General features: G+C 46.9%; 1 protein-coding gene across 3 annotated transcripts in view; it reads left to right on the top strand.

Moving 5' to 3' along the window:
* Positions 1 to 25,758, top strand: part of SLC25A39 (solute carrier family 25 member 39) — an 83,626-nt gene that overhangs the window by 52,010 nt on the left and 5,858 nt on the right. For 2 of the 3 annotated variants that reach the window (XM_069237886.1, XM_069237884.1), the window contains exons 4-11: positions 9,110 to 9,169; positions 10,407 to 10,457; positions 10,637 to 10,746; positions 11,635 to 11,702; positions 12,353 to 12,477; positions 14,419 to 14,592; positions 16,073 to 16,182; positions 20,538 to 20,619. In XM_069237886.1, coding sequence (XP_069093987.1) covers positions 9,110 to 9,169; positions 10,407 to 10,457; positions 10,637 to 10,746; positions 11,635 to 11,702; positions 12,353 to 12,477; positions 14,419 to 14,592; positions 16,073 to 16,182; positions 20,538 to 20,619 — 780 coding nt within the window. The remainder of the gene's footprint in view (positions 1 to 9,109; positions 9,170 to 10,406; positions 10,458 to 10,636; positions 10,747 to 11,634; positions 11,703 to 12,352; positions 12,478 to 14,418; positions 14,593 to 16,072; positions 16,183 to 20,537; positions 20,620 to 25,758) is intronic. The other variant, XM_069237887.1, reaches the window with a different exon arrangement.

Genomic DNA, 25,758 nt, shown 5'->3' with positions numbered 1-25,758 from the left:
TACTTTGCACTGCGAGTTGCACTAAGGAAGGGAGCACCCCTTACTAATTGCGAGTCGCAAACCCGTTTTGTGATTCGGTAACCAGGTTACTGAATCGCAAAACTGGGTTTGTGCATCGCAATGTGCTTTTTGCATGTCGCAAACAGCGAAAGTCGCTGTTTGCGACATGCAAAAAGCTACCTACATGTGGGTCTTGGTCCCTAATTAGGTCTGGTGTTAACAAAGACATTTTGTTTTTATTAAACTTCTATTTCTCTCTCTTTCGGCTGGCTTTACTGTGAGTGATCGCATTCTGCCCTTCCACAAGGAGCATATTGCCACACAAAGTAGTTTTGTTCAGTGTCAGGAACTACAGTGGCAATCAGTGACGTAACGAAACTGGAGGGTGCCCCTTTGCAAAGAACATGGAGGAGTCCCCTCTCCAGACTCACTCAGGGCAGGTGCTGTGCTGGAGGGGCCCCCTGGAGGGCGGCTGCAGGGCCTTTGTTATGCCGCTGGTGGCAACGTGTGCTTTAAGAGTTCAAAAACTTTTGGGGGGGGGGGTTTTGCAAATGTTTGTTACAATGTTGAGGGCCTGGTAGCTCCCACAACAATAAAGTGTTACAAAAGCCATGTCAAAACAAGACACGCATTGATGAAACTAAAAGACTTATAAAAATATGTCAGATCAGTTGGCTTGGTCAGTGTATGTTTATTTTCATGCTTCCCATAATCGTGTTGAAAATGGTTACACTGATTTTCCATTAGAAAAATATTTTTGGGAAATACTAGCATGCATCAACACATTTTACTAAATGACACTTCATTTGCATATAATCAGAGAGCATTCTGGGAGCATTATACTTAGCCTCTTAGCCTAAACTTTTCCAACATGTGTGTACACGTTTTTTTTTTTTTGTACTGGAACCAACGTCAGTAGTGAAGTGTGACCTTAAAACATTTATTTACAGCACTCACCCTAATAATGGAGGCTTTCAAATAATGAACCATAAATACAAGTTCAAACAGCATTATCTTTTGGAAACACATTACCTCAACTGCAGAGAATTCCACTCTCTGTAAACAGGCAGCCAAAGGGTTTGTGCTGCAGGGGGTTGGGCCTACTTGTCCTAAGGACAAAGTAAACATAAAATCTTGTTGCCCTTGACCCCAAACAAGATGTCCCGGGCGTCGGGCGATAGGAATTCCACATCCCTGCCTAGCGGTGGTAGGGTGCCCTTGCGCCTGTTTTAGGGAGACAGTTGCCCTGTCTAGCCCCCAATTGGTAGAGCCATGATTTCAGTTTCTTGCTCTATTTGAAGATGGTGTTGGTAGCTCTTATGTGGTAGGGGAGGTTGCTCCAGGCTTTCGGGGCGCAGGAAGGAAAAGGTGCAACTCCCTGTTCTGGCTGAGCAGAGGATGTGGGTGAGGACACGCCTGGCCAAGCGGATGAGCCTTGTTATGTGGTACTGGGAGTGCTACTGAGATACGCTGGGCCTTGATTGTGTGGTAGTATGAGGAGCTTGAAAAGGGCACATTTGTGGCTAGGGAGCCAGGGGTGGTCCTTGAGGTGTTCGCATATGCAGTTATAATTTGAGAGTGAGTCTGGCTGCTGTGTTCTGTATGACTTGGGTCTCTTGGTGATTTGAGCGGTGATGCCGATGTAGGGGGTGTTGCCTTAATCAAGTCTGCTGGTGATTAGAACTTGTGTGACATCTTCAGGTGTCCAGCAGGAGCCATCAGAAGACCATCTTAATAGTATGAAAACATTAGGATGTGACTGAGTTGACTTTGGTGGACATCGAGATTTAATTGCCTGTCATGATCCCCAGGCTCCTGGTAGCATTGGGTAGGCTCGGTCCAAATCCAGACTGCGAGGGCCCCCAGGACCGGAGAACGTTTTTTCCGAATATGACCACTTCTGTATTGTTGGTGTTGAGCTACAGGCTGTTGGAGTTCGATCTCAGAAATGCAGCTGATGAAGTTTGTTTGGGGTTTGGCGTAGAAGATGCTGAACCTGTGAGCGCAGATAATGGCGAGAGAGGTCATGTAAATTTTGGGCTAAGTGATGATCCTCAAGGGAACACCATGGGTCAGGTCGAAAGCAGTAAATAAGTAGGGGCAAAGCTAATCATTTGGTTGTGACCTGAGAAGGAGGAACAGCATTAGGATTGTGTGGGAAATTGTGTTGAAAGCAGCCAAGAGGTCGAGAAGGATGAGAGCCACTGTGTGCGCTTTGTTTATGTTGCGGTAGATAACGCCCGAGGTAGCGATGACGTACACTCTTTCTGCCTCACTCAAGTTTCCTTTTCTTTTTTTTATTTTTTTTATGCTGCGGCCACTCTTTTCTTTTTCCCTGCTGTTTGTGAGGAGAGTGGCATGATAACTGGAAGTCCTTGTCTTTATGGCCCACTTCTCTGTTACCCCTTTTTTGGTTTCAAGGGGAGCCATACCCATGTGTGTTTTTATTTATTTTTTTTATTTTATTTTTTTAGATAAGGTGACGTGCCTCTGAATATCTTTTTGTTTAACCACCTGCAGCTGCTGCAGGTGGGGACACCATCTTGCACTCTAGGCAGTGAAAAGTCTGGTTGAGTGTTGTAAGGGGTGTACTCCATTTTTTTTGAGAGATCTATCTTTTAACGAGATCATTATATTTATTATTGGAGAACCTATTTTTAGGCAGACAATGCTTCCCATGGGACAGCGCTCACCTGGTAGAGACTGATTATTGTGGTTGTCAGAACCCCATTTAGAGGGCCATGGGGCACGCACGGGTTAAGGGGCTTAACCGTGGTGGTTGAGTCCTTTTACTCCTTTTACACCTGACCTACTATGGGTCCTGATCAACTGGGCTAAGTACCCCTTCTGTACTTGACACTCCATGGTAGCTGTAGTAGAGCAGTCAAGGCTCCCTCTGGGAGCTGTAGATACAGGTCAGTGATCACAACTTAGGACTCAAACAGTATAAACAAAAAATCCATGTCCAGCCAAATTCTTCTTTTATAAGAAAAAAATAGTACTTTATTTCTAACTCTACACTGGCATTGAAATGCAATATTCAAATTGAACACCACAATCCCCTTGAGGTAGGGGCTCTAGTTGTTGTCAGGCGAATTCCTGCCCCGCCCTCCATGTAAGTGCTGAGGGTTATTTCTCATTTACTGGTGGCTGCATCAAGAAATGCAAACTTTTAGGCTGTATTCAAGAGTTCTCCCTTGTGACTTTTTAGAAACGTAGTCAAAGCACCATTTGCAGTGAGTTTCCCCCGGGGCCCAACTGGCCCAGTTCTGGTCTTATCCACTCTACCAGTACGGAAGAGTTCAGTGATGCAGCGTATGCCTTCAAATGCCCACCTGCCATTCCAGCTCAGTTTGGAGAGGCTGTCATTGACCTGAGTTTACACCTGGATGTCAGCCACAGTGATATGTGCATGAAAAGGGTTAATCCCAGCACCGAGCCCTACTCTTTATAATTGTCTTACCAGCCACATCTCTTCCTGGGATGTGTTCAGGCCCGTTCCTTGTGACCCATCACTGAATCAAAGAGCAGTCTTTTGAAATGTAGAAGGGAGTCTTGCTACTTTTTTCTCTCCAGTGTGTCCACATCCAGCTCACAGATTTCAAGAAAAAAACCATAGCGTCTACAGATAAAACATTGCAATAGCAGTTGCCTATTAACCTTAATTAGACATGCTATTACTACTCATCAATTACAGAAGTGTATTTATTGGTGTTTTTTTTTTTTTTAATGGAGCATGGACCAGACTCCAACCATGATATCGGAGCTCTTTTAGTCGTGGATCACAAAATATAGATTGTAAAATCTAATGTCTAAAAGACAACATTATAAATATACAAATCAGATAGTTCTTTTTGGAGGTGAATCAGTGGTCGTATTGATCATGGGGGTGATCGAAGTTTGGTGGTTCAAGGATGGAGGAATTTAGTGAAGATGAATTGTGTTTTTTCTTGAGTGAGGTGTTTTACAGGGGTTGGTTATTATTGCTGTTGGAATGGAATTCCAGATTTTGGGAGTGTTGCCACTGGATTGGTTCAATGTACGGATGTTTTTGAATTGAGGATTTCAAGGCATATGGAGTTGAGATTCATGAGTGTTCGGGATCCTCCTGTTCCAAGTTAACTTTTAATAGTGATTATAGACTGATTCTGTTGATTCTGTTAATTCTGTTGATTGCCAGGCATGGGTTACGAGTATACGCTCAAAATAGTGATCACAGTAAACTATATTGATTATAGGTGAATTCGCCTGGCAAGCTTAAACTTTATACATTACCAATGGCAAATGAATGAAACCTGTTATTTATTTCAAATAACCCATTGGCATTATTAACTAATCGGTAATAACCAATACAGATTATCCTATCTGTTGCAGCTAGCTTGGATGCATTTGAAGCCCTCCAATGTCTGGCTGGTGCCGTCACAGGCTGTTACAAAGCAGCCCTACATTTCCTTTGACAAGGTGTGATTGTACACCCCTTGGATGAGTGAGGAGAAAAAACCTTGCTAACATAGTTATGTCAGTGGATAACTATTTCAATCCCCCATTTTCAGTATGAAATAACAGCACCAGTATAGGAAATACAACAGGAAAGAAAACTTGTGCTGGTCCCTCAGTGAGCAATGGCCATTGTAACTCAAACGTTTACCTAAAGTTGGGTCATGTCCTGTCTTAACATTAATGGATTTACATCACCTTAACGTTGGCTGCCCGAGGCACTAGTCTTATGTTGTCAGTGTGACAAGTTACACTATAAGATCTTAGACAGCAGTTGCAGTGGGAATGCTTACAATTTTCCCTCGCAAGCAATACTGGGCAGTCATGCGAGGTTAAATTACAGAGTCTCCCAACATCCATGACAGGCATCCATAGTGCACAGCAGACCTCACGAACTTTCCAGTTGCAATTTTAGGTTTTGTTGTCTAATTGGATTATTGAAAGTGTAAATTAAATTTCTGCTCTTATCAGATGCACTCTAAACCTCGATGGTCCTTCTTTTAGCTGTGACTTTTAAGAATAAATTCTGTTGACTTATTGAGAAAAAAAATTGAAAAAATGATTGAATAAAAAAAAAAAAGATGCGAATATTGAATCTGTATTCAATTATGTGAAGTCTAAAACCAGAGTCGTTTAATGTAAACGAGATTTAGTTGAGTCCTTATTGAGATGCATGTCCAGTTTTCTAGATTTAGGAGTTCATTTACAGTTTGGCAGCATGTGCATCCCCATAAAATTGCACAGGCACTATGCCACCAGACTCCTGGCTCCCTGCCCCATTTAGAACTGAACTACAGAGTCTGCCTGTGTAAAATAAACCAATAACAAGCGGGTCCAAAACAGCATGGTGATCGCAGGTATTTCACTGAGCCTGCAGTGGAGATGAGCCTCCTATGCTGTGGGCTTCACCCCAGTCATGTAGGTACCTCTGAATTGGATGGGAAATTGTCCACTAAGGGAGCAGAGGCCATTGCCTCTGCTGATCTGGCGGGCCTAGAGACCTCTTGGTTTCTTGGTCTTTCTTGAGCACTCAGCTCTCTGAATCCTGTATTGTTACCAATTCTTTGGAGTATACCTAGAGTGGAGTTTGTCCCATTTTGAAGGGTAACTCTCTCTCTCATCTAAATAGGCCATGAATCTTTCTGCTGTTCAGGAAGTGCTCCCATTGGAATGCATGAAAGGCTGTTTTTTCCACATCAGAAAAAATACACCCAGTCATCATCACGTTGTTGTTCCGTGAACTTGTGTAGCACCTAAGGATTTTGAAAATCTGTTGTTCTCTTAGGTTTGCAGCTCTGCGCTCACCATTACCCTCTACCCTACTCTTTTCCAACTCTCGGTTCATTACCAAACATGAATCAACATGTCTCCGAAAAACTGCAAAACATGCTTCGTTCCCGGAAGCGTGGAATGAACATTAATTTAAGCATTTCCATTGAAGACACTCCCGCGTCATATCTAAGGGGTGGAGAGGGGAGCGTGTTTTTTCCGCCAATTATCTTTTTGCAAATGAGTCCACTGACTCAGCTTGTTAGCTAACCTACCTGCAGCTCAGTTACAGGAAACCAGACAGGGAGTAGGATTTTCCCACCGGATCAGCCCTTGTAGACCTAGGTTGGTTCATCGCTGCACCTTCTCAGTTGCAGCGCTATATTAAAGATCACAATTAAACGTTGCCTATAATAGGGCCTAGGCGTGGTAATGGATGCTCCTGTATGATCTAGAGTGAAATTTAAAGTACTTGAAATGTTGGTGATAAAAACGAGAAAATAGTAGAAGCAAATATGTCCCCATTCATGGGAGAAAATATTTCTGAACATCATAAAACAGAGGTGGAGTAACTCTAAAATCTTCAGTGAAATTTATTGTTAGATTAATAAATATGCTGTTCCGACTTCTGACCATTGGGAACCGGACTGGGTCGCAGTATGCAAAGCAATGCTGATTCCGCCTTGTTTGCGCGCTCGGTGTGATCCACCAGCGTTCGCAGCTTCTGCATATGGGAGGTTTTTGTGACATCTTGTATGTGTGTGGATTTTCTGCAACATCTGAACATAAAGCAGCCCGGGGCGAGCGAGCACCTAGACTGTTGGGAGGTTGAGGCTGGGATAGTGGAAGGTCTGGGGAAGAATGCAAGCAGATGGAAAAAGGGGAGGAACTCTGGGGTGACCTGGTGGGGTCAGAAAAAGTAGTGGGTTGAGAAATTGATGATCCTTTGAGAGTAATGCGAAACGTGTGCTTAGATTCGTGTGATATTTTCTAACTTGTTTCATGACCATGCTCTACAGATCTGTTCTCAACTCAAGTGCTGAAGGACAATGATACATTTTATTATTATTCTTTTTTAAATGCCTGCTCAGAAATTGTTGGTGTCTTGGCACTATTGAGAGTGAAAGATGATGGTTGCAAACATGGTTTCTTAGAGGGCCTTAAACAACCAGGTTTGAAGCAGTTTGGGAAATATGCACTCTCAAGGAAAGTCTGCAAGGATTTCCAGGATACAGCGTTTAACACGTGGAAATTCCGGCAGACAAATTTACCGCTGTAAAAATGGGAACATCAGGAGGGTCATAGAATAGAAAAAAAATGCTACAATCGTTTGATTAAAACGTATTCTATTGGAACTATTGCCAAGAGGCGTTGACAGAACGGTGCACACTCAAGGGAATCCACTGTAGGTAGTTGTTCAGAGGAGATGTAATTGCAGATCCCTAAACCAAAGAGCAATCCAGCTTGCATGTTCTGGTCTCTTTGCAGACTGATAACGTCAGTCTGGAAGACACGTGTTGACAGCTATTGCTGTGTGCAATATGATAAGGAGGGCCCGAAATATCATATGTTTCAGTTGAAACTGTGCCACCTGAACGGCAGATAACAGAGAACACAGTCAGTTCAGAGTAGTTGCAAGCCTAACTTCTCTTAAGTTGGCACCGGTGAAGTATTACGAGCCCAACACAGTAGGTAAAAATGCAGAATCCCAATGGAAGCTTTACTGGGATGAGGGACACCTCTGATTTAGAGGACTTTAGCGTGAGATGGCTGATGGTCATCCAGCGCCTGACCGCAGTCAGCACTGGGCCAAACCTTTTTGTTGACCTCCGACCTGGTTTTTAAGATTTGAGATTAGCCGGGTGTCCTCAGAATCCATAAAAGCGTGCCAAAGGTAGCAGTAGAGGTGCTCAGTGCCTTTGATACAGATTATAATTGGCCGGATTGGAGGGCTGCCCATTAGGTGGTAGTGCGGTGCACTGAAACCAAAACTGTAGGACGAAGGCCACACACGTGCACAGCCGTAGACTGACTCCTTGCAGATGGTGATGAAGAGGTGGTTGTTGGGGTTGAACTCTGGTGACAGATCCAACAACATTAAGGCACTGGCAGCGCCACCAATTGCATCACATCTCGTTTCACCCAGAATAGAGATGACTATACCTTCTTTGCTCCCTTCCGGCCTAAAGCCTGCTTGTAGGGATACTGCAGTTTGATGTTACTCAATCTAGGGCCCAAGGTGGTGGATAATTGCTCTCTCTAGCATCCTGGAACCATAGTGATGAAGTTGGCCTCAAATTGACAGGGTCCCCAGAGTCCAAAGAAGTGTTTTTTTCCATGAATTGCGGCTTTGGTACTTTCATTACATGCTCCTGTAGGAGCACGGTTTTTAGGGGCTAATTTGGGTGCTCAAAAAGAACATAAGTGTGAAGAAAAGTGACCTTGCATTAAAACCCGTTTGCGCCTGCTGACAGTTTATTGCTGTGGAAATCAGACTCTTTCCATTGATTGTCTCGAAGATGATTGTGTCTTCAGTGAAGTGCAGGCCGGAGAGGCATTCTTCAGTGTGTGGGTGATGTGGTTGTATTTCTTAAAACTTCTGGCTAGTAGTAGATGAGGAAGTGTGGTGGCTATTGACTTGTTGGAGTGCATACCGGAACAGTATATGGGAGTTAAAGGTACGTCAGAAAGGATTGATTTTCCTGAAGAACGCATCCCTGGCACCCGGCCGTGTAAATTTTCTTGGGCAGGGTATTTTAAAAGGATAGTCTAGAAAGATAGGAACAGGGTGCATTGATAGGGAAAGAGCCATGTTGGAGAGAGGGGTGCAAGGTGTATTTATCGAGCAGAACAAACCTGCTTTTGGAAGGGTGTAATTTTTTGTAGATGGCCAACCTCCAGTGTTAGTTTTCTCCAGGCAGGTATCCAGCCAGTGGGTACGGTTAACTTGGGACACTTTAAACAGAGTTGCTTATCGTTTTCCCTCTGTGTAGAGATTCCTGGGCCAGCAAGTAGAACCCAAAGATTCCATAAACGGATTAAAGATTGCTGGGTCAGTGGACATGTGTCAGTTGCCACAGTTCACCCGAGGAGGGGCAGATCGGCATATCTCCTGAGTGCAAACTGCTGCCTGCTGGAGAGGAACGGTGCAAACCAGTTGGGTAAAGTGCAAGCACCTGATGGAGAGAAGGGGGCCCACTGGTGAGCTAGTTTTAGTAGAGAGGTTAAGTTTTTTTCTGTGTTGATCTGCTCTTTGACACATAAGTTATTATTGTTAGATAGCTGGATCTTGAGCATTGTAAATTGGCGTGATTGCAAGATAATTCCATTGTTTCTCTTTTAGTCACTCCCCTGGATGTGGTGAAGATACGGCTTCAGTCTCAGAAAACACCCTTCACCAAAGGTAATGTATCTTTTCTCACCCCTCCCAAGTGGGGATTCCCTGAGTGGTTCTGAGGAGAAATCCTTCCAGTTTCTTGCAGTGAGAACCCCCCTCTCTCTGCATTGTCCTGGTGGCAGCTTCGGTTTTCCAGGGCTTAGTGGAAAGATGTAGGAGCTTCCTTTTATGTTACTGGGAATTCTGGACTTCAGAGTACATAGAAGAAAGGGACCAGCAGCATAATTATCTTTCTGACGGTATCATTCTGGCATTATCGTCGAGATCTAGAGTGCAGGTCTTGCATAACGTGCATGTTTTTACCAGTCATAGCCAGCTTGCTATATGCTTGCACGAACCCGGAAAACTGATGTTTGGCAAGAGTGTAGGCGGAGCTCATGTCGAATCTGTGCCAGCCCTTCAGGGGTTTCAGAATCTCTGCCAGGGCTTTGTATGCAAAGAAACCCACGGCTACATGGCCTACGATAAATTGGTCTTGGCATCTTGTGGCTCAGCTGTCATGGATTTGCATAGCTAGGCTATCGTGCCACTGGGCATAGAATGAGCCAGTCCGGCTGCTGTGCATGGGACACGATTTGTCAAGGGTGGGCTGCCATGCGGCGAGCATGGTGGGGGCAATTATGCCCTCATGCTGTTGACATAAGTGGGTGTATTTGGGCTGACATGTATTGGCCTCTCAGTATCGTAGACAGTTAGGCTGGCATTCACTGACCATGGGCTGATGTAAGTGACCTGCCAAGCAGTGGAAAGCGGTCCATACAGAGACTTGCAGTGGGCATGGGTTTGGGGTGTCATGTACTGGTCAGTGCAGTCTGAGTTCCATGCAGAGAGGCATGGTAGACTGCTATGTACAGCGCTTGGGTGGGTACAGTTACTCACTAGTGTGAGCATTGAGTGTGCTCGGTGGGCCAAGGCCATGTTTGCGTAAGTCGGGTTTCCAAGTGTATATTGCTTCCTTTTGGCTCTGTTTGTTGTAGCATCTAACGTCTCTGCTTCCTCGGGCTGAACTAACTATTTCTGTAGGGCTGCCACAGGGGCTCGATGTGTCCGTGTAGGCAGAGGGAGATGCACCCCCAAAGCATGGCTTGCACAAGTGAAGGGGCCTGCATGAAGCTTGCCACCTACGCCCTTGCCTCCGTCACTAACACCCTGTCCTGACGTTCCCTTTCTGTGTGAGGAGGGGATTTAACCTCTTGACGGCCACCCCCTGCTGCTTGCTAACGTGTTCTCTTGTATGTTGCAGTGTTGTCTGCGCGGTCACTTCCCTGGACCCATCCTATAAGGCAGTCGAAAGGTGAGTATATCTGCATGAGCATCTCCCGCCGTACAGCGTGTGTGATAGGAACGAGGTAGATCAGGCCTTCCGTGGGGGTGATGTGTGGTTTGGGGAGGTGAGGGGTTGTTGCAGACCCTTGCAGCGGGACCTGTCGGTGACCTTTTCCCTTGATTGGGGTTTTTCCTGCCTTTTTCCAGGGCGCTGTTTCTTGTACTGTAACGGGCTGATGGATCACCTGTACGTGTGTCAGCATGGGACCAGCTGCTCGGAGTGGTACAAGACGTCCTCGCATTTCAGCGGAACTGTGGTAAGGGTTCCTGCTCGCCCTATCAGAAGTTCACCGACACTTCCCAGAATCACTGTGCCCTGCTGCTGCTGCCCGAGTTATTTCGCTTTATCCAGCCCTGCATTCTTTTTGTAGCGCCCAGCCACAGACCCATCTCCCTCTCACAGACAAGCCCACACTACTATCACAGGGTCCCTTGTTTTCTTTTCAGGCTTGCTGCTTTCATCTCCAGAATCCTTGTTCTCTTCCATTTCTGACCCCGAAATCTCTTTTGCCATAGTGCAAGTTCGAGGTTGCCCCCCCCCCCCTAAAGTCCAGCGCTACCGCCTGAAATAATTGGTTTATGTTCAGCAAGCTCTTGCCTACCCCAGAATCTTCTGCATCCAGTTGTGAACCCCTTTGAGCCTCCAGTAGGAGGGATTAGTTGGAGAAGATCATAGGTTTATTGTAACCAAGTGTGAGGTAGTTGGACTCGGTCGGGCAGTACAGCGCATGTTCGTGTTCTCCAGGGAGCCTGCGGGTGCTGTAGCCCTGCAGGGGTGCAGTAAAGCACTGCATCGAGTCTGTGCTCCAGTAGAGGCCCCGTGGCCACACAGCAGAGAAGTCTGTGTGCCTTACCAGAGGCTTGTGGGGGGGGCTACTGAGAGCCTTTCGCAGATGTGGTCCGCAGAAACCACCATAGATCGGTGCTGAGCCTCTCCCAGCTTCGGCTCTGCCCAGGGCTTGTAGTGCACAAACCATCGCCCCCCAGAGAGCCCTGATGCTGTGCGAGGATGGGCGGGCAGACCCAAGAGAGTCCCTTGAGCTGTGCACTCACTGCAGAGAGCCCGCACCAGCATCTCAGGGTCTGTGCAGCCCTGGGGGGGGGGGGGGGAACCTTTATAACACTTTCTTTTTTTTCTCTTTCAGGACGCCTTCGTGAAAATTACGCGCCGAGAAGGGTTAAAATCCTTGTGGAGCGGCCTACCACCAACCCTGTGAGTAACACATGGGGGGAATGGCAACAGATACATAAAGGGCGTTAGCCCGACGGCCCAGAGAGACGCTGCCCAGAGCAGGATGAACATTGCATCTCCTCTCCTCGCAGGCACGGTGCCTTCACTCATCCCAGTCCACCTGTGAAGTGTACACCCCTCCCTGTGCTCTCCCCACCCCAAAGAAAACACACACAAGTATAGAATTTACTCACTTCTCTCCCAGTTCCCTGTGCTTGGGTTGGGGCTTATAAGTGGCCGCCTCTGCCTCCCTAGCGTTGGGGAATCGTCACTTCCTCCCCCAACAGAGAGCTCTGGAGCCTCGATCGCGGACCCCATCGGAGCAGGTTTCATGCACACTCCAGTACCCCCACCCTCCAAGCACCCCAGGGTGGAGCAGACGGACAGCGTTGCCCCTATCCACCCTCACCCACCCAGTCTGCTGGGGTTATTGTACACAAACCCGGGCTCTGGGTCCGATCCTCCCTCCCAGTAGTGCCAGATTCACATAGCTGACCCCTTCCGTGCCTATCCCATGGCTGCTGGGTTACCCCGGTTTGCCTCAGAGTGCCAGGTCCGCACACCCGTAAACAGTAACATGCAGGTATGAAGGGATCCGCCTCTCACCCATCTCTCCTCTCTCCCGCCCGCAGGGTGATGTCCGTACCAGCTACAATCATCTACTTCACCTGCTATGATCAGCTGCGGGACTTTCTAAGGTTCGGGATGGGGTACCAAGGCGCGCACATACCTCTGATCGCTGGCGCAATAGCAAGACGTGAGTAAAACTCGTGCAGAACGGTCTCCTTATCCATGTGTCTGTGTACCACACGACATGAAACGTGTAAGATACAGAAAAGAAAGTAACGTCTGTGTGAGCAACATCAGCAGTGCGGATCATTTAGAACTGAGGTAAAGACGTTTGAAGGTTAACGGTTCAGAAGGATGTTATGGATTACAAAATGAATTCAAAAGCAAGGACGCTTCACGCCCTTGTTGTTCTCTACTCGTTAAGGTTTGAAGTCGCTGCAGTCCGTGTGCCCGCAGTTGTTACTATGGGTCCACACCCGAGCCGTGGCCTGCCCTGAATCCGTGTCTTGGTTTACAGAGAGCGATGTCGCAGCCCGGGTTTCTCGCCCGTCTTAGGGTGTCAGCTGTTTGTGGGTTTCCTACAGGACTTACAAGACATTTCTGACAGGCGACGTCCTACAAGGGGATCTAACAGTGCTGACTCCCACTCACGAACTACGTAAAATTTAGCAGAACAAAATGCGGGTAACCCCCAACCGCATGGTTTTTGCCGCTTGAGTTCGGAGTGGTTTGAAGTTTGCCTCTGAGGCAGAGTTGTAGAAACTTTCACCTCTTGCTCACACAGGAAACACATCCTCGCTGAGAAATGCGGCTGCAGACTGTGATGTCAATCAACAGGATATTGGTAAGTCCATATTTCAAATTAATAGTCCGTGTCTTCACATCAAGGCCATATTTGAATAAGCAGGTTCAGCCAAGTCCGTGAATCCAGTGAACATTTCTTATGAAGAACATAAATGAGAAACAATCGCGCCAGTACTTGTTTCGCCCCCTAGTGGTCTGTAAACCTGGGGCTTTCTCAAGGCTATTCAGTGATGATTAAGGTAAGTTCACTATTTTTTGGACACAAATATATATTATATATATATATATACACACACACACAATACTCGGTCCCCCGTTTCCTCTCAGGACTCATGTTATGTATTGGAGGTATACTCTATCATAATGGCCTCTTGGACTATCTTTCTTCATATTTCCTATTGTCAGGAGTTAGTTGAATCCATACTTACCTGTATAAGATCTGTATAATACATGAATGATAATATGGGGACATAAACGTATGTGACTTTTGTATACTTTTCATTGGTGCAGATATGTTTCTTGATCAACATAATGATGATGAACTTTAACAAGAACTTACCTTAAGAATCACTGAATAGCCTTGAGAAAGCTTCAGGTTTACAGACCACTAGGGGGCGAAACACGTGGCAGCGTTTGTTTCTCATCTATGTACTTCATAATAAATCTTCACTGGATTCACTGACTTGGCTGAACGTGCTTATTCAAATATGACCTTGATGTGAAGACATGGACTAATAATTTGAAATATGGGCTTACCAATATCCTGTTGTTGATTTGATATACCTAGACTGAGGTCAATATAAGGGGCCCATACCCCTTTTAAAAAATAGGGCATTTATGAAGAGAGTGCTGGACCTTTCTGGAGTGTGTTTCTAATGCAGACTATGATGTGACCGCCTTGAATGTGCGCACAGATGTATTTCTTTTACAGGGAGCCTTCTTGGGTGGTCGTGATTTGCTACAGGGATTGCCGGCTCTGCAGACACAAAGAATTCACAGTGACCTTCACCTTCCACTGGTCTGAAAGTTGCACCTTTCTTTAGAACTAAACTTACAGGAGCATAACAACATAGGGAGTGTACAAAAGCTATTTTCAAAGGACTTGTATCGATGTACCATCCCCAGGCGGATTTCTCATCGTATTAGTTTATCCAATCTAGTTTTCCTACTGGCAAAATGCATTCTCTCAACTCTGAAATTCGTGTTTCAAACCTAACACAAGCTTTCTGTGGTTGTGCAGTTGGCGTGTAAAAGGCCTCTCTCCCTCGCGGCAGTCCTGCTTCTCCTGTCTAATTGTCTTTGCTTTTGTTTCTTCCCTCTCTAGTTGGAGCAGTCTCCGTGATCAGTCCTTTGGAGCTCATCCGCACCAAGATGCAGTCCAGGCAGCTGACGTACCGTGAACTGTGTGTCTGCATCCGCTCATCCATTGCACAGGATGGCTGGCTATCCCTCTGGAGAGGCTGGGGACCCACTGTGCTGCGCGATGTGCCTTTTTCAGGTAATTTGGCCCTTGAGCAATATTAGTTTAGTTGGAAAAGGAAAGGAGGCTAAGTGTACCCTTGTACTTTCCCATACTTTCGCTTTCTGCCTGCATCTCAGCCTGTAGCGATACGTGGCAATAATACCAACACTGTCTGAGTCCTTTCAAATTCTGTGCTATCTCAAAACCTGGAGGCATTTCAGGTTCTTGTGCAGAGTGTACTGCCTTGTGTTGTGTCCAAGTCCCACAGTCTGTGTTGCCTCAAATCCTTTCATAGTATGCCATGTCAGGGTTCTGCGGCTGAATACTCAGATCTGCGTGTCCACACCCTAACAGCTCTTCGTACGATGTGTAGCCTCAGATCCTTTGTAAAGCTGTACACCCCTTATTCTCTCCTGCATTGTTTCTGTTTCTGAGGCCCTTTACCCTTCATGCATAGATTCTTTGTCTCCAATGTTTGGGCGCCATCTTTAGTCTTGTCTTTGGTGTTTCCGCAGCATGTTGTGTCTCATAGAACATCTGCGACCACAGTTGGGGCTGGCTTGGGTTCTAGTACACTGCAGAGTTTCTTTCATGGGTTATGCGACCTCCCAGACAGAGCCTGGATCCCAAGTGGGGATTGCAATATCTGAGCCCACTCTGTGCGGCCCAGGCTCATGTGAGAATCAGAGGATTTGTAGTGTCTGCTTTAATGTTGTCTCAAGCCACTCCTTTGCCATCAGTGCTGTTCTGACACGATATACATAGTCTTGAATTTCTCAGTAGAAGCCACAGGAGCGGCTCGTGGTGCTCAATGGGGGCGGGCGGTGCACAGTTTGGGAAGGGGGTGCACATGAGAAATTAACATTTAAATAAAGCAACAAAAAAAAAAGTACCTTGTTCCTCACTGCACCCACGCTGCTCCTCTCCTGCTGCTGCAGGCACAGGCTCCCAGTCTGGCCTGTGGCCAATCCTGATGCTGCACAAAGCAGCGTCAGGATTGTCTGGAAGCGCCCAGCCAGGGCTCTCCCAGACAGACTGGGAGCCTGTGCAGGCTCTCGCCGAAACAGCAACTGTGTTGCCGGGCTGGAGACAGCCTTCTGCACAAACATACATGCGCTGAGAGCACTCATCACCCATGTGGCCCTGCCCCGTCAAAAAAATAAGAATAAACACAGTTTATTATCCTTTTCTTTCAAAGGTTTGCAGCTGCTGTTACTGGTGGGGGCATGACGCTGCTCCACCCTAAAGGTGGAGCTGCCCCTGCAGTCTTGAATTTTCACGTAATTGCGCTCATCACTTAGTAAACTGTGAGCTCTTTCTGGAGTAATCAAAAATTGCTAGATATGGTGAAGACGTAACTTGTTTTTCCCCTGTATGTAAGCTTGTTTCATTTTAACTTGGGCTCAGGAAATACATATTTGACGGTGTGCCATAAGGACAGCTTAGTATGCTGTAACCAGAGGGCGTCCCGTGACACTCCAGCTGATGTCCTGTGCTCTCTTTCTCTTCTCCACAGCTCTCTACTGGTTTAACTATGAGCTTGTCAAGCAGAAACTGTGGGAGCGCTCGTGCACTGAGGAAGCCACTTTCATGACCAGCTTCACTGCTGGAGCCATCTCAGGGACTGTAAGTACCCACCAGAGGGCAGGGGGTTGGATTCATAAGTACTTGGGTGGGTGCAAGGAATGAAAGTGAAAGAACCCCCCCTCCCCCTAAAATGGCACTATAAGTGCTCTTTTGAGGCCTGGAGATCTGACTGGGTGCTACTCGCAGGTACCTGGCATGGGTATAAAGGCGAGGAATCCCTCTCAGTAGCCCGTGGTTGGGAGTGGAGCAGTGCTCTGTTTTTAGCAGTACCGCTGAGATCTGGGATGAAAGATGTTTAGGAGGCGCTTGGGTGAGACTTGCGAGTATTAAGGAGGTCTGTTGCACTGGGGCTTGTTGTGGGAGACTTTATGGGCCAAAGAAGCTCTCACAATTACTTAGAAGTCTGCAGGTTTAGGAAGGCTGTCTGTGGTCCATGGGTACTTGGTGATGCCTGCGTTTTGGGCTTGAGATGCCGTCCTTCTCACTATTAATGGAGTGAAGGTAACTTGTGCAGGGATAAAGTGGCCCTATAGTCTTAGGCGGTGAGGGGCTCAGTAACACCCCCACCCCCCAAAAAAATCATTGTGAAGTCTGCAGACGGGAGAAGGCACTTTGAGTACTCCGATAAAGGGTACTGCGAGTACTCAGCTACAACCTTGTTATGGGGATAAAGGGTACTGCGAGTACTCTGCTACGACCTTGGGATGGGGATAAAGGGTACTGCGAGTACTCTGCTACGACCTTGGGATGGGGATAAAGGGTACTGCAAGTACTCTGCTACTACCTTGGGATGGGGATAAAGGGTACTGTGAGTATTCCGCTACAACCTTGGGATGGGATAAAGGGTACTGGGCGTACTCTGCTACAACCTTGGGATGGGATAAAGGGTACTGCGAGTACTCTGCTACAACGTTGGGATGGGGATAAAGGGTACTGTGAGTATTCCGCTACAACCTTGGGATGGGATAAAGGGTGCTGGGAGTACTCTGCTACAACCTTGGGATGGGATAAAGGGTACTGCGAGTACTCTGCTACAACGTTGGGATGGGGATGAAGGGTACTGTGAGTATTCCGCTACAACCTTGGGATGGGATAAAGGGTGCTGGGAGTACTCTGCTACAACCTTGGGATGGGATAAAGGGTACTGCGAGTACTCTGCTACGACCTTGGGATGGGGATAAAGGGTACTGGGAGTACTCTGCAACTACCTTGAAAGGGGGATAAAGCGTACTGAGTACTCTGCTACAACCTTGGGTTGAGATAAAGGGTATTGAGAGTACTCAGCTTCGACCTTTGGAAGGGGATAAAGGGTACTGCAAGTACTCTGCTACTACCTTGGGATGAGGATAAAGGGTACTGTGAGTACTCTGCTACAACCTTGGGTTGGGATATAGGGTACTGCGAGTACTCTGCTACAACCTTGGGTTGGGATAAAGGGTACTGTGAGTACTCCATTACGATCTTGGGATGGGGATAAAGGGTATTGTGAGTACTCTGCTACAACCTTGGTTGGGATATAGGGTACTACGAGTACTCTGCTACAACCTTGAGTTTGGATAAAGGGTAGTATGAGTACTCTACTACGACCTTGGGATGGGGATAAAGGGTATTGCAAGTACTCTGCTTCTACCTTGGGATGGGGATAAAGGGTACTCTGAGTACTCTGCTACAACCTTGGGTGGGGATAAAGGGAACTGCGAGTATTTTGCTACAACCTTGGGTTGGGATAAAGGGAACTGCGAGTACTTTGCTACAACCTTGGGTTGGGATAAAGGGAACTGTGGGTACTCTACTATGACCTTGGGTGGAGATAAAGGGTATTGCGAGTACTGAGCTACGACCTTTGGATGGGATAAAGAATACTGCAAGTACTCTGCTACTACCTTGGGATGAGGATAAAGGGTACTGTGAGTACTCTGCTACAACCTTGGGTTGGGATATAGGGTACTACAAGTACTCTGCTACAACCTTGAGTTGGGATAAAGGGTACTTTGAGTACTCTACTACGGCCTTGGGATGGGGATAAAGAGTACTGCGAGTACTTTCCTACAAGCTTGGGTTGGGATAAAGGGTATTGCAAGTACTCTGCTACTATCTTGGGATGGGGATAAAGGGTACTATGAGTACTCTGCTACGACCTTTGGTTGGGATAAAGGGTACTGGGAGTACTCTGCTACAACCTTGGGTTGGGATAAAGGGTACGGAGTACTCTGCTACGACCTTGGGATGGGGATAAAGGGTATTTCAAGTCCTCTGCTACGACCTTCTGTTGGGGATAAATTGTTCCATGAGTACTCTACTACGACCTTGGGTTGAGGATAAAGGGTTCTGGGAGTACTCTGTATGACCTTGGGTTGAGGATAAAGGGTACTTTGAGTACTCTGTATGACCTTCGGGTGGGGATAAAGGGTACTGCGAGTTCTCTGAACTTGGGTTGGGGCTAAAGGTTATTGAGTACTCTGAACTTCTTGGTTGGGATAAAGGGTACTGTGAGTACTCTGCTGCGACCTTGTGTTGGAGATACATTGTTCCATGAGTACTTTACTACGACCTTGGGTTGAGGATAAAGGGTACTGCTGAGTACTCTGTATGACCTTCGGATGGAGATAAAGGGTACTGCGAGTTCTCTGAACTTGGGTTGGGGCTAAAGGGTATTGAGTACTCTGAACTTCTTGGTGGGGACAAAGGGAACTGTGAGTACTCTGATGCGACCTTGTGTTGGGGATACATTGTTCCATGAGTACTTTACTACGACCTTGAGTTGAGGATAAAGGGTACTGTGAGTACTCTGTATGACCTTGGGTTTAGGATAAAGGGTTCTGTGAGTAACCTGCTACGACCTTGGGATGGGGATAAAGGGTATTTCATGTCCTCTGCTCGACCTTGTGTTGGGGATAAATTGTTCCGTGAGTACTCTACTACGACCTTGGGTTGAGGAGAAAGGGTTCTGGGAGTACTCTGTATGACCTTGGGTTGAGGATAAAGGGTACTGTGAGTACTCTGTATGACCGTCGGGTGGGGATAAAGGGTACTGCGAGTTCTCCGAACTTGAGTTGGGGCTAAAGGGTATTGAGTACTCTGAACTTCTTGGTGGGGATAAAGGGTACTGTGAGTACTCTGCTGCGACCTTGGGTTGGGGATAAATGGTACTGTGAGTACTTTGTGACCTGGGGATGGGAATAAAGTGTACTGTGAGTACTCGGCTACAACGCTGGCTTGGGAATAAAGGGTACTGCGAATACTCCGCTACGGCCCCGGTTCGGGATAAGGAAATAGCACTGTGGTTTTGCGTGTGGGAGAAGTGTCTGCCGCTGAGAAGTTAGCGCTCCGAGTCCAGGCGAGGCGCAGGTTGTGCTGAGACACGCGGTCCTGCCGCCGAGTGCTCGTAGAGTCCCAGGCATTTCCTCGGGGGCTGCGTAGAGGTGGGCAAGCTGCACACTTCAATCCAGATGAAGCCAGGGGCACTGAAAGCCAGAGTAAAGTCCAGCCGCCCTAGGACTTGTCAGGTGAGCCCTGCTACAGGTTGCTGCAACAGATTACAACAAAATCCTTTAAAATTCGAAAATGCTCCTTTGCTTTGTAACGGTTTCCTTTAAATTAAATTACCACACTTGGGTATTCTTTTTACAAGTAACTGAGAGATGCGAACGAAGAACAGTTACATTGATGTGTTCATTCTACATCCAATATCTGTATGATGGAGCAATCTGTAGTTGATTAAACAATATAACATTTTACTTGTCCAATTTTCCCTCTAAATGTTTGAACATTTTGAAATTAACGAGATAGAGAGACAGTTAAATAATTGGTTTGTAAATGAGCACAGAATATGGCCAAGGAAGAAAATACGTTTTCTTTACTCAGCCTGCAATCTTTCTAGTTTTAAAGGGACAGAGATTGGGCGGTATTTTCTAGTAAATAATGTATTCGGTTCATTAAAGCGACATGCTGACAGCTACATGGCAGGTCAGTGTGGTGCTATATACAAATTAATTTAGAGTAAACCTATGGTTAATCAATAACACAAGGGGCAAGAGTACAAGGGAACTCGATTCCTTTTACTTGGAATCGGGATGTGGTGACATCTATGCCACTAGAGGGCGCTATAATACCGTTGTTATGAAAATGTTTGGGAGCTGCGCACTGTGCCTCAGACCGCCCCACCTGTGCATAGGAGACTCTGACATTGCGTTTATTTATTCTGGAACTGAGGTGCCGATGAGTCCGATATTTCCGGAAACGTTGTCTGCCTCCGCTAGAGATTATCTATGTCGCCAGGCACCAGCCTCTTATGCTAACTACACGCAAGCAGATGTGATGATTGTTCGGCACAGCAGTGCCCTCTGAAAATCGTAAGGAGCTAATTCACAGAACTGTTCAACTCTCCTTTCCAGATTGCTGCAGTTCTCACCCTTCCCTTCGACGTGGTGAAAACCCACCGGCAGATTGCGCTGGGCGAGCTGGAGACCTTAAGAGGTGAGACAAGAGGCCGAATCTCCACCGACCAATTGTTGCCATTCTGTCCAAACACAATAAAGCCCACTAAGGCGCAGTGCTGGCAAAGCATTCGGAGTTCTTGTAAAATATGGAGCCCTTAGCAGGATAGCAGTGGAGAGAGCAGTCCCGGGCACTGGCTGGAAGGTTGAACCCATAGATAGCATCTAGGGAGCCCTCCTCCTTGGACCATTGAGGGTATGACAGGTAGGTGGACATGGCACGCTTGGGAGGCAGTGGTTCACGGCCACGCAGCTTTCCACCCCCCACGGGTACCTAATTTGTAGCGATTACCATTAAAGGAGCATATGCATCCAGTGCAGTTCAAAAGCAAAAAACACTCCGTGCAACATTGAGGTTCTGTACATCATGGTTCATCGGGACGTTAGCCAGGAAGGCAGCCCCTTAACATCAGCAAGAGTCCGCAGCTCAGCAATGGACAAATATGAACTGTATAGCGCACACTACTAACTCAATGGCCTCGAGTCATCCCCAGTATTTTGGCAGACGGCAACTGTCTGCAGGGACCTAAAGTGTTTTGTTCACGATCACAGAATTTGATGAATGTTATTGAATTGTAGGTATGTTTGTTGCGACTATGAGACTGTCCCGCTAAATTGCATCTATTTAATAATTACAAGTAAACTTTCCCAGTCACTAAAACCAATCTTGAGCTTTTAGTAATAAATGTTCCAGAAACAAATCGTGTCAGCTTAAATGGGAAAGAAGGTCCCAGAAAACAGAAGTGAACCTATTGGAGTGGCCAGAAGCATTTGTACTATCATAATATTGAATGCTTTTTTCTAAATGCATGTATTGACAAGCGTTATATTTAAAATTGGGCACACATTTCATTGTTGGTACATTCTTCCGCTCCAGGAAGGTTTATTAAGTGCTGCAGAGACGCATTATGGATTCAGAGGTTAAGGCAGAGAAAGGTCAACCTTTAGGCCTCGACCTCTGAATCAAGAACTTGGTCTTTGCTGCATCCCAGAGGTATGAAGTACCGTTGACGGGGCTCATGCCTGCTGCCACCAGTGGGGAAACAGTAATGACGAAGACGACGAACCTCTGAAACTGTTTTCCGGTAGTAGAACTTGACTTCCATAAATATACTTTAGCAATTGATCGGGATTTATAAGGAGCACCAAATCACCCGTGAGGGTCTCAAGGTGCTGGAGTTGCTGCCTGCTTTGCGGTGCTCTGTTATTTGGAACATTCGAATCATCGTTCTGCAAGTAAATTAAGAGGTTGAAAGTGACCTTCAGTAAGGTCACCCGAGATACAGCAAAAAATATGCAAGCTCTGACACCGGCTGCCTGCTACTGGGGCAGCAATAACTCTAGCTGCAGGTTCGTCTGTGTCTGCCAAAGGCCTTGGGATAAGATTAGCAATTAGCATTAACCTCCCATTGTGAAATAGGTGCAGAGCCTCCTAACATTGTTGTTTGTTGAGAAATTGCTTCTGGTGCCTCATTTTTAACTCTCAAGGTCCAGTTATCTATGCCCTAAATTAACAAATAATATGCTGCTTGTAAGAGAAGACTTCTGTCCCCCTCAAACGTACTCTCATCCTTACAAACCCCCGATGATACTGACGTTCTGTCTACTGTGTCTAGTCAGCCTGTGTTGAACCGCAAGCCTGAGCCTTAATTTTGAATAGCTTATCTTCTTCCTCATGTTGGCCCATGCCTCTCTCAATGTCTATTGGTGACGAGATCTTGGTTTTGACGTCAACATTTGGAAGATGTTGTAGGAAGTTGGCTCTGTATATACTATTTCAAAGTAAGAAATAGTGTGCACTAAGTCCAAGGGTTCTCCTTAGAGGTAAGATAGTGGCAAAATTAGATAATTCTAATGCTCTATTTTGTGGTAGGGTGGTCGAGCAGTAGGCTTATCAGAGGGTAGTGTTAAGCATTTGTTGTCCACATACAGGCAATAAATGAGGAACACATACTCACTCACTCCAGGCCAATAGGTATTTATATAGAAAATATATTTTCTAAGTTTATTTTTGAACCACAGGTTCAAGATTTGAAGTAAACACTTTAAATGCAAGGTACTTCACTTAGATACTTTAGGAACTTTGAATAAAAGCAATATCATATACAGTCTTTGTAAAAATGGCAATAAGCTATTTTAAAAGTGGACACAGTGCAAAAATCAACAGTTCCTGGGGGAGGTAAGTAAAGATTAGTTTGTGAGGTAAGTAAGGCACTTACAAGTCTCAGTTCCTGGGCATAGGCAGCCCACTGTTGGTGGTTCAAGGCAACCCCAAAGTGACCAGACCAGCAGCTCAGGGCCGGTCAGGTGCAGAGGTCAGAGGTGCCCAAAACACATAGGCACCTATGTAGAACAGGGGTGCTCCGGTTCCAGTCTGCCAGCAGGTAAGTACCGTGTCCTCTGGTCAGACCAGGGGGGTTTTGTAGAGCGGGGGGGGGGGGGGGGGGAGACATGTAGGATCACAACACAACCTCAGCGGCGGCCAGGTGCAGTGTGCCAAGCAGGCATTGGGTTTCAGGTAGGAATCAATGGAGGGACCCGGGGGTCACTCTAGCAGTGCAAGCAGGCACGGGGGGGCTTCTCCGGACAGCCACCACCTGGGCTAGGGAGAGGGTCGCCTGGGGGGTCACTACTGCGCTGAGATTCGGTTCCATCAGGTCCTGGGGGCTGTGGGTGCATTGCTGGTTCCAGGTGTCGGGTCCCTTGTTACAGGCAGTCGCGGTCAGGGGGAGTCTTTGGATTCTCTCTGCAGGTGTCGCTATGAGGGGCTCAGGGGGGTTGTCTCAGGCTACTCACTGGCTCGCAGTCGCTGGGGAGTCCTCCCTGTGGTGTTTATTCTCTGGATCTCGAGCCGGGGGCGTCGGGTGCAGAGTGTGAAGTCTCAGGCTTCCGGCGGGAAACGTGAAGTCTTTGAAAGTTGCTTCTTTGTTGCAAAGAAGTTGCTGTTGTTGAGCAGAGTCGCTGCTCACGGAAGTTTCTTGGCCCTTTAGTCCAGGGTTGTTCTCTGAGGCTTCAGAGCTCGCTGGTCCCTGTCGGATGCGTCGCTGGTTGCAGGTTTTCGAATCAGGAGACAGGCCGGTAGGGCTGCGGCCAAAGCAGTTGTCGTCTTCCGTCTTCTCTGCAGGACTTGTAGGTCAGCAGTCCTTCTTGTTTCTTCAGGTTGCAGGAATCTAGTTTCCTAGGTTCCGGGGTGCTCCTAAGTACTAGATTTAGGGGTGTGTTTAGGTCTGGGAGCGCAGTAGCCAATAGCTACTGTCCTGGGGGTGGCTACACTCTTTGTGCCTCCTCCCTGTGGGGAGGGTGGCACATCCCTAATCCTATTGGGGGAATCCTCCAAACTTAAGATGGAGGATTTCTAAAGGCAGGGGTCACCTCATCTCAGGACACTTTAAGGGCTGTCCTGACTGGTGGGTGACTCCTCCTTATTTTTCTCATTATCTCCTCTAGCCTTGCTGCCAAAAGTGGGGGCAGTGGCCGTAGGGGTGGGCATCTCCATTAGCTGGGATGCCCTGGGGCGCTGTAACAAAAGGGGTGACACAGGCACTCTCCCCATGTGGCCAGCAACATGTCTGGTGTGTGGCAGGCTGGCAGAAACTGGTCAGCCTACACTAGAAGTCTGATTGGTATTCAGGGGGCATCTCTAAGATGCCCTCTGGGTGTATGTTACAATACATTGCACACTGGCATCAGTGTGCATTTATTGTACTGAGAAGTTTGATACCAAACTTCCCAGTTTTCAGTGTAGCCATTTTGGAACTGTGGAGTTCGTGTTTGACAGACTCTCAGACCATATACTCTTGCACTTACAATGTCTAAGGTTTTGCTTAGACATTGTAGGGGCATAGTGCTCATGCACATATGCCCTCACCTGTGGTATAGTGCACCCTGCCTTAGGGCTGTAAGGCCTGCTAGAGGGGTGACTTACCTATGCCATAGGCAGTGTGAGGTTGGCATGGCACTCTGAGGGGAGTGTCATGTCGACTTAGTCATTTTCTCCCCACCAGCACACACAAGCTGAGAGGCAGTGTGCATGTGCTGAGTGAGGGGTCCCCAGGGTGGCATAAGACATGCTGCAGCCCTTAGAGACCTTCCCTGGCATCAGGGCCCTTCGTACCAGGGGTACCAGTTACAAGGGACTTATCTGAGTGCCAGGGCTGTGCCAATTGTGGAAACAAAGGTACAGTTTAGGGAAAGAACACTGGTGCTGGGGCCTGGTTAGCAGGGTCCCAGCACACTTTCAATCAAAACTTAGCATCAACAAAGGCAAAAAGTTAGGGGGGTAACCATGCCAAAGAGGCATTTCCTTACAGATGCGCTACAAATCGCCTTCTAGTAACTTCATATTTGCATCGTCTTCAAATTGGCATTCTGCTAGGTCACTTTCGACACTTCCTGAAACTGGGCAGGCAGCAGGAGAGGAATGTTGGCCTGATAGAGTTAGAGGACCCCAAAGCATTATTTTCTAAGCCAAATCTAAAAGAAGCTTGGTTGGGTTGGGAGCCCCCCTCTCTCCTTACGAGCAGGACGCACGTAACGCCATATAATGTGGAAGGAGTCCATGCTTCTACTGCATTAATACGAGACATGAAAGTGCAAATATGATTTTTTTTTTGTTTTTATCCATCTGTGACATGCATCACATCCTTTTCCATAAACCGCTATACCCAGGGTGCTGGAATATGTGACCGGGGTTATGTGCAGCACATTTGACTTAACTATTGCTTGAGGAAAGGCAAAGTACGCAGCATAAAGTGGCACGTTTTGTCATACATTAACACTATTAGGGAAAAAGCTTCACCTCACTAGTGCCGGAATACACCTGAAGGGTGATCATCTTACCACACCATTCTTTTTCCACAGTTTGCGGTAGAAGCTTTGTTAGCATGTGTGGCTGTAGATACACGTGCTTTGCATACTCCCTCCAAATAGTGTTGGACTTGGACGTTGTCATTTGTTTTTGTTCTATGCTGAGCCTGTGCATCCACAGCAATACAAGCCACAAGCATATGCTTACAGGGTAGGTAATATTTTCCTTTTCTGTTGCATTTTGCAGCAGATGGGTTATTTATCAATTGCTGAAAGTCCGTGTTTATTTGTAAAACGCAGCTGCTGTAAAATC

Source organism: Pleurodeles waltl, chromosome 6, assembly GCF_031143425.1.
Source record: "Pleurodeles waltl isolate 20211129_DDA chromosome 6, aPleWal1.hap1.20221129, whole genome shotgun sequence".
Lineage (NCBI taxonomy): Eukaryota > Metazoa > Chordata > Amphibia > Caudata > Salamandridae > Pleurodeles > Pleurodeles waltl.
Note: the sequence above shows the minus strand (reverse complement) of the source record. Positions and strands in the feature narration are given on the sequence as shown.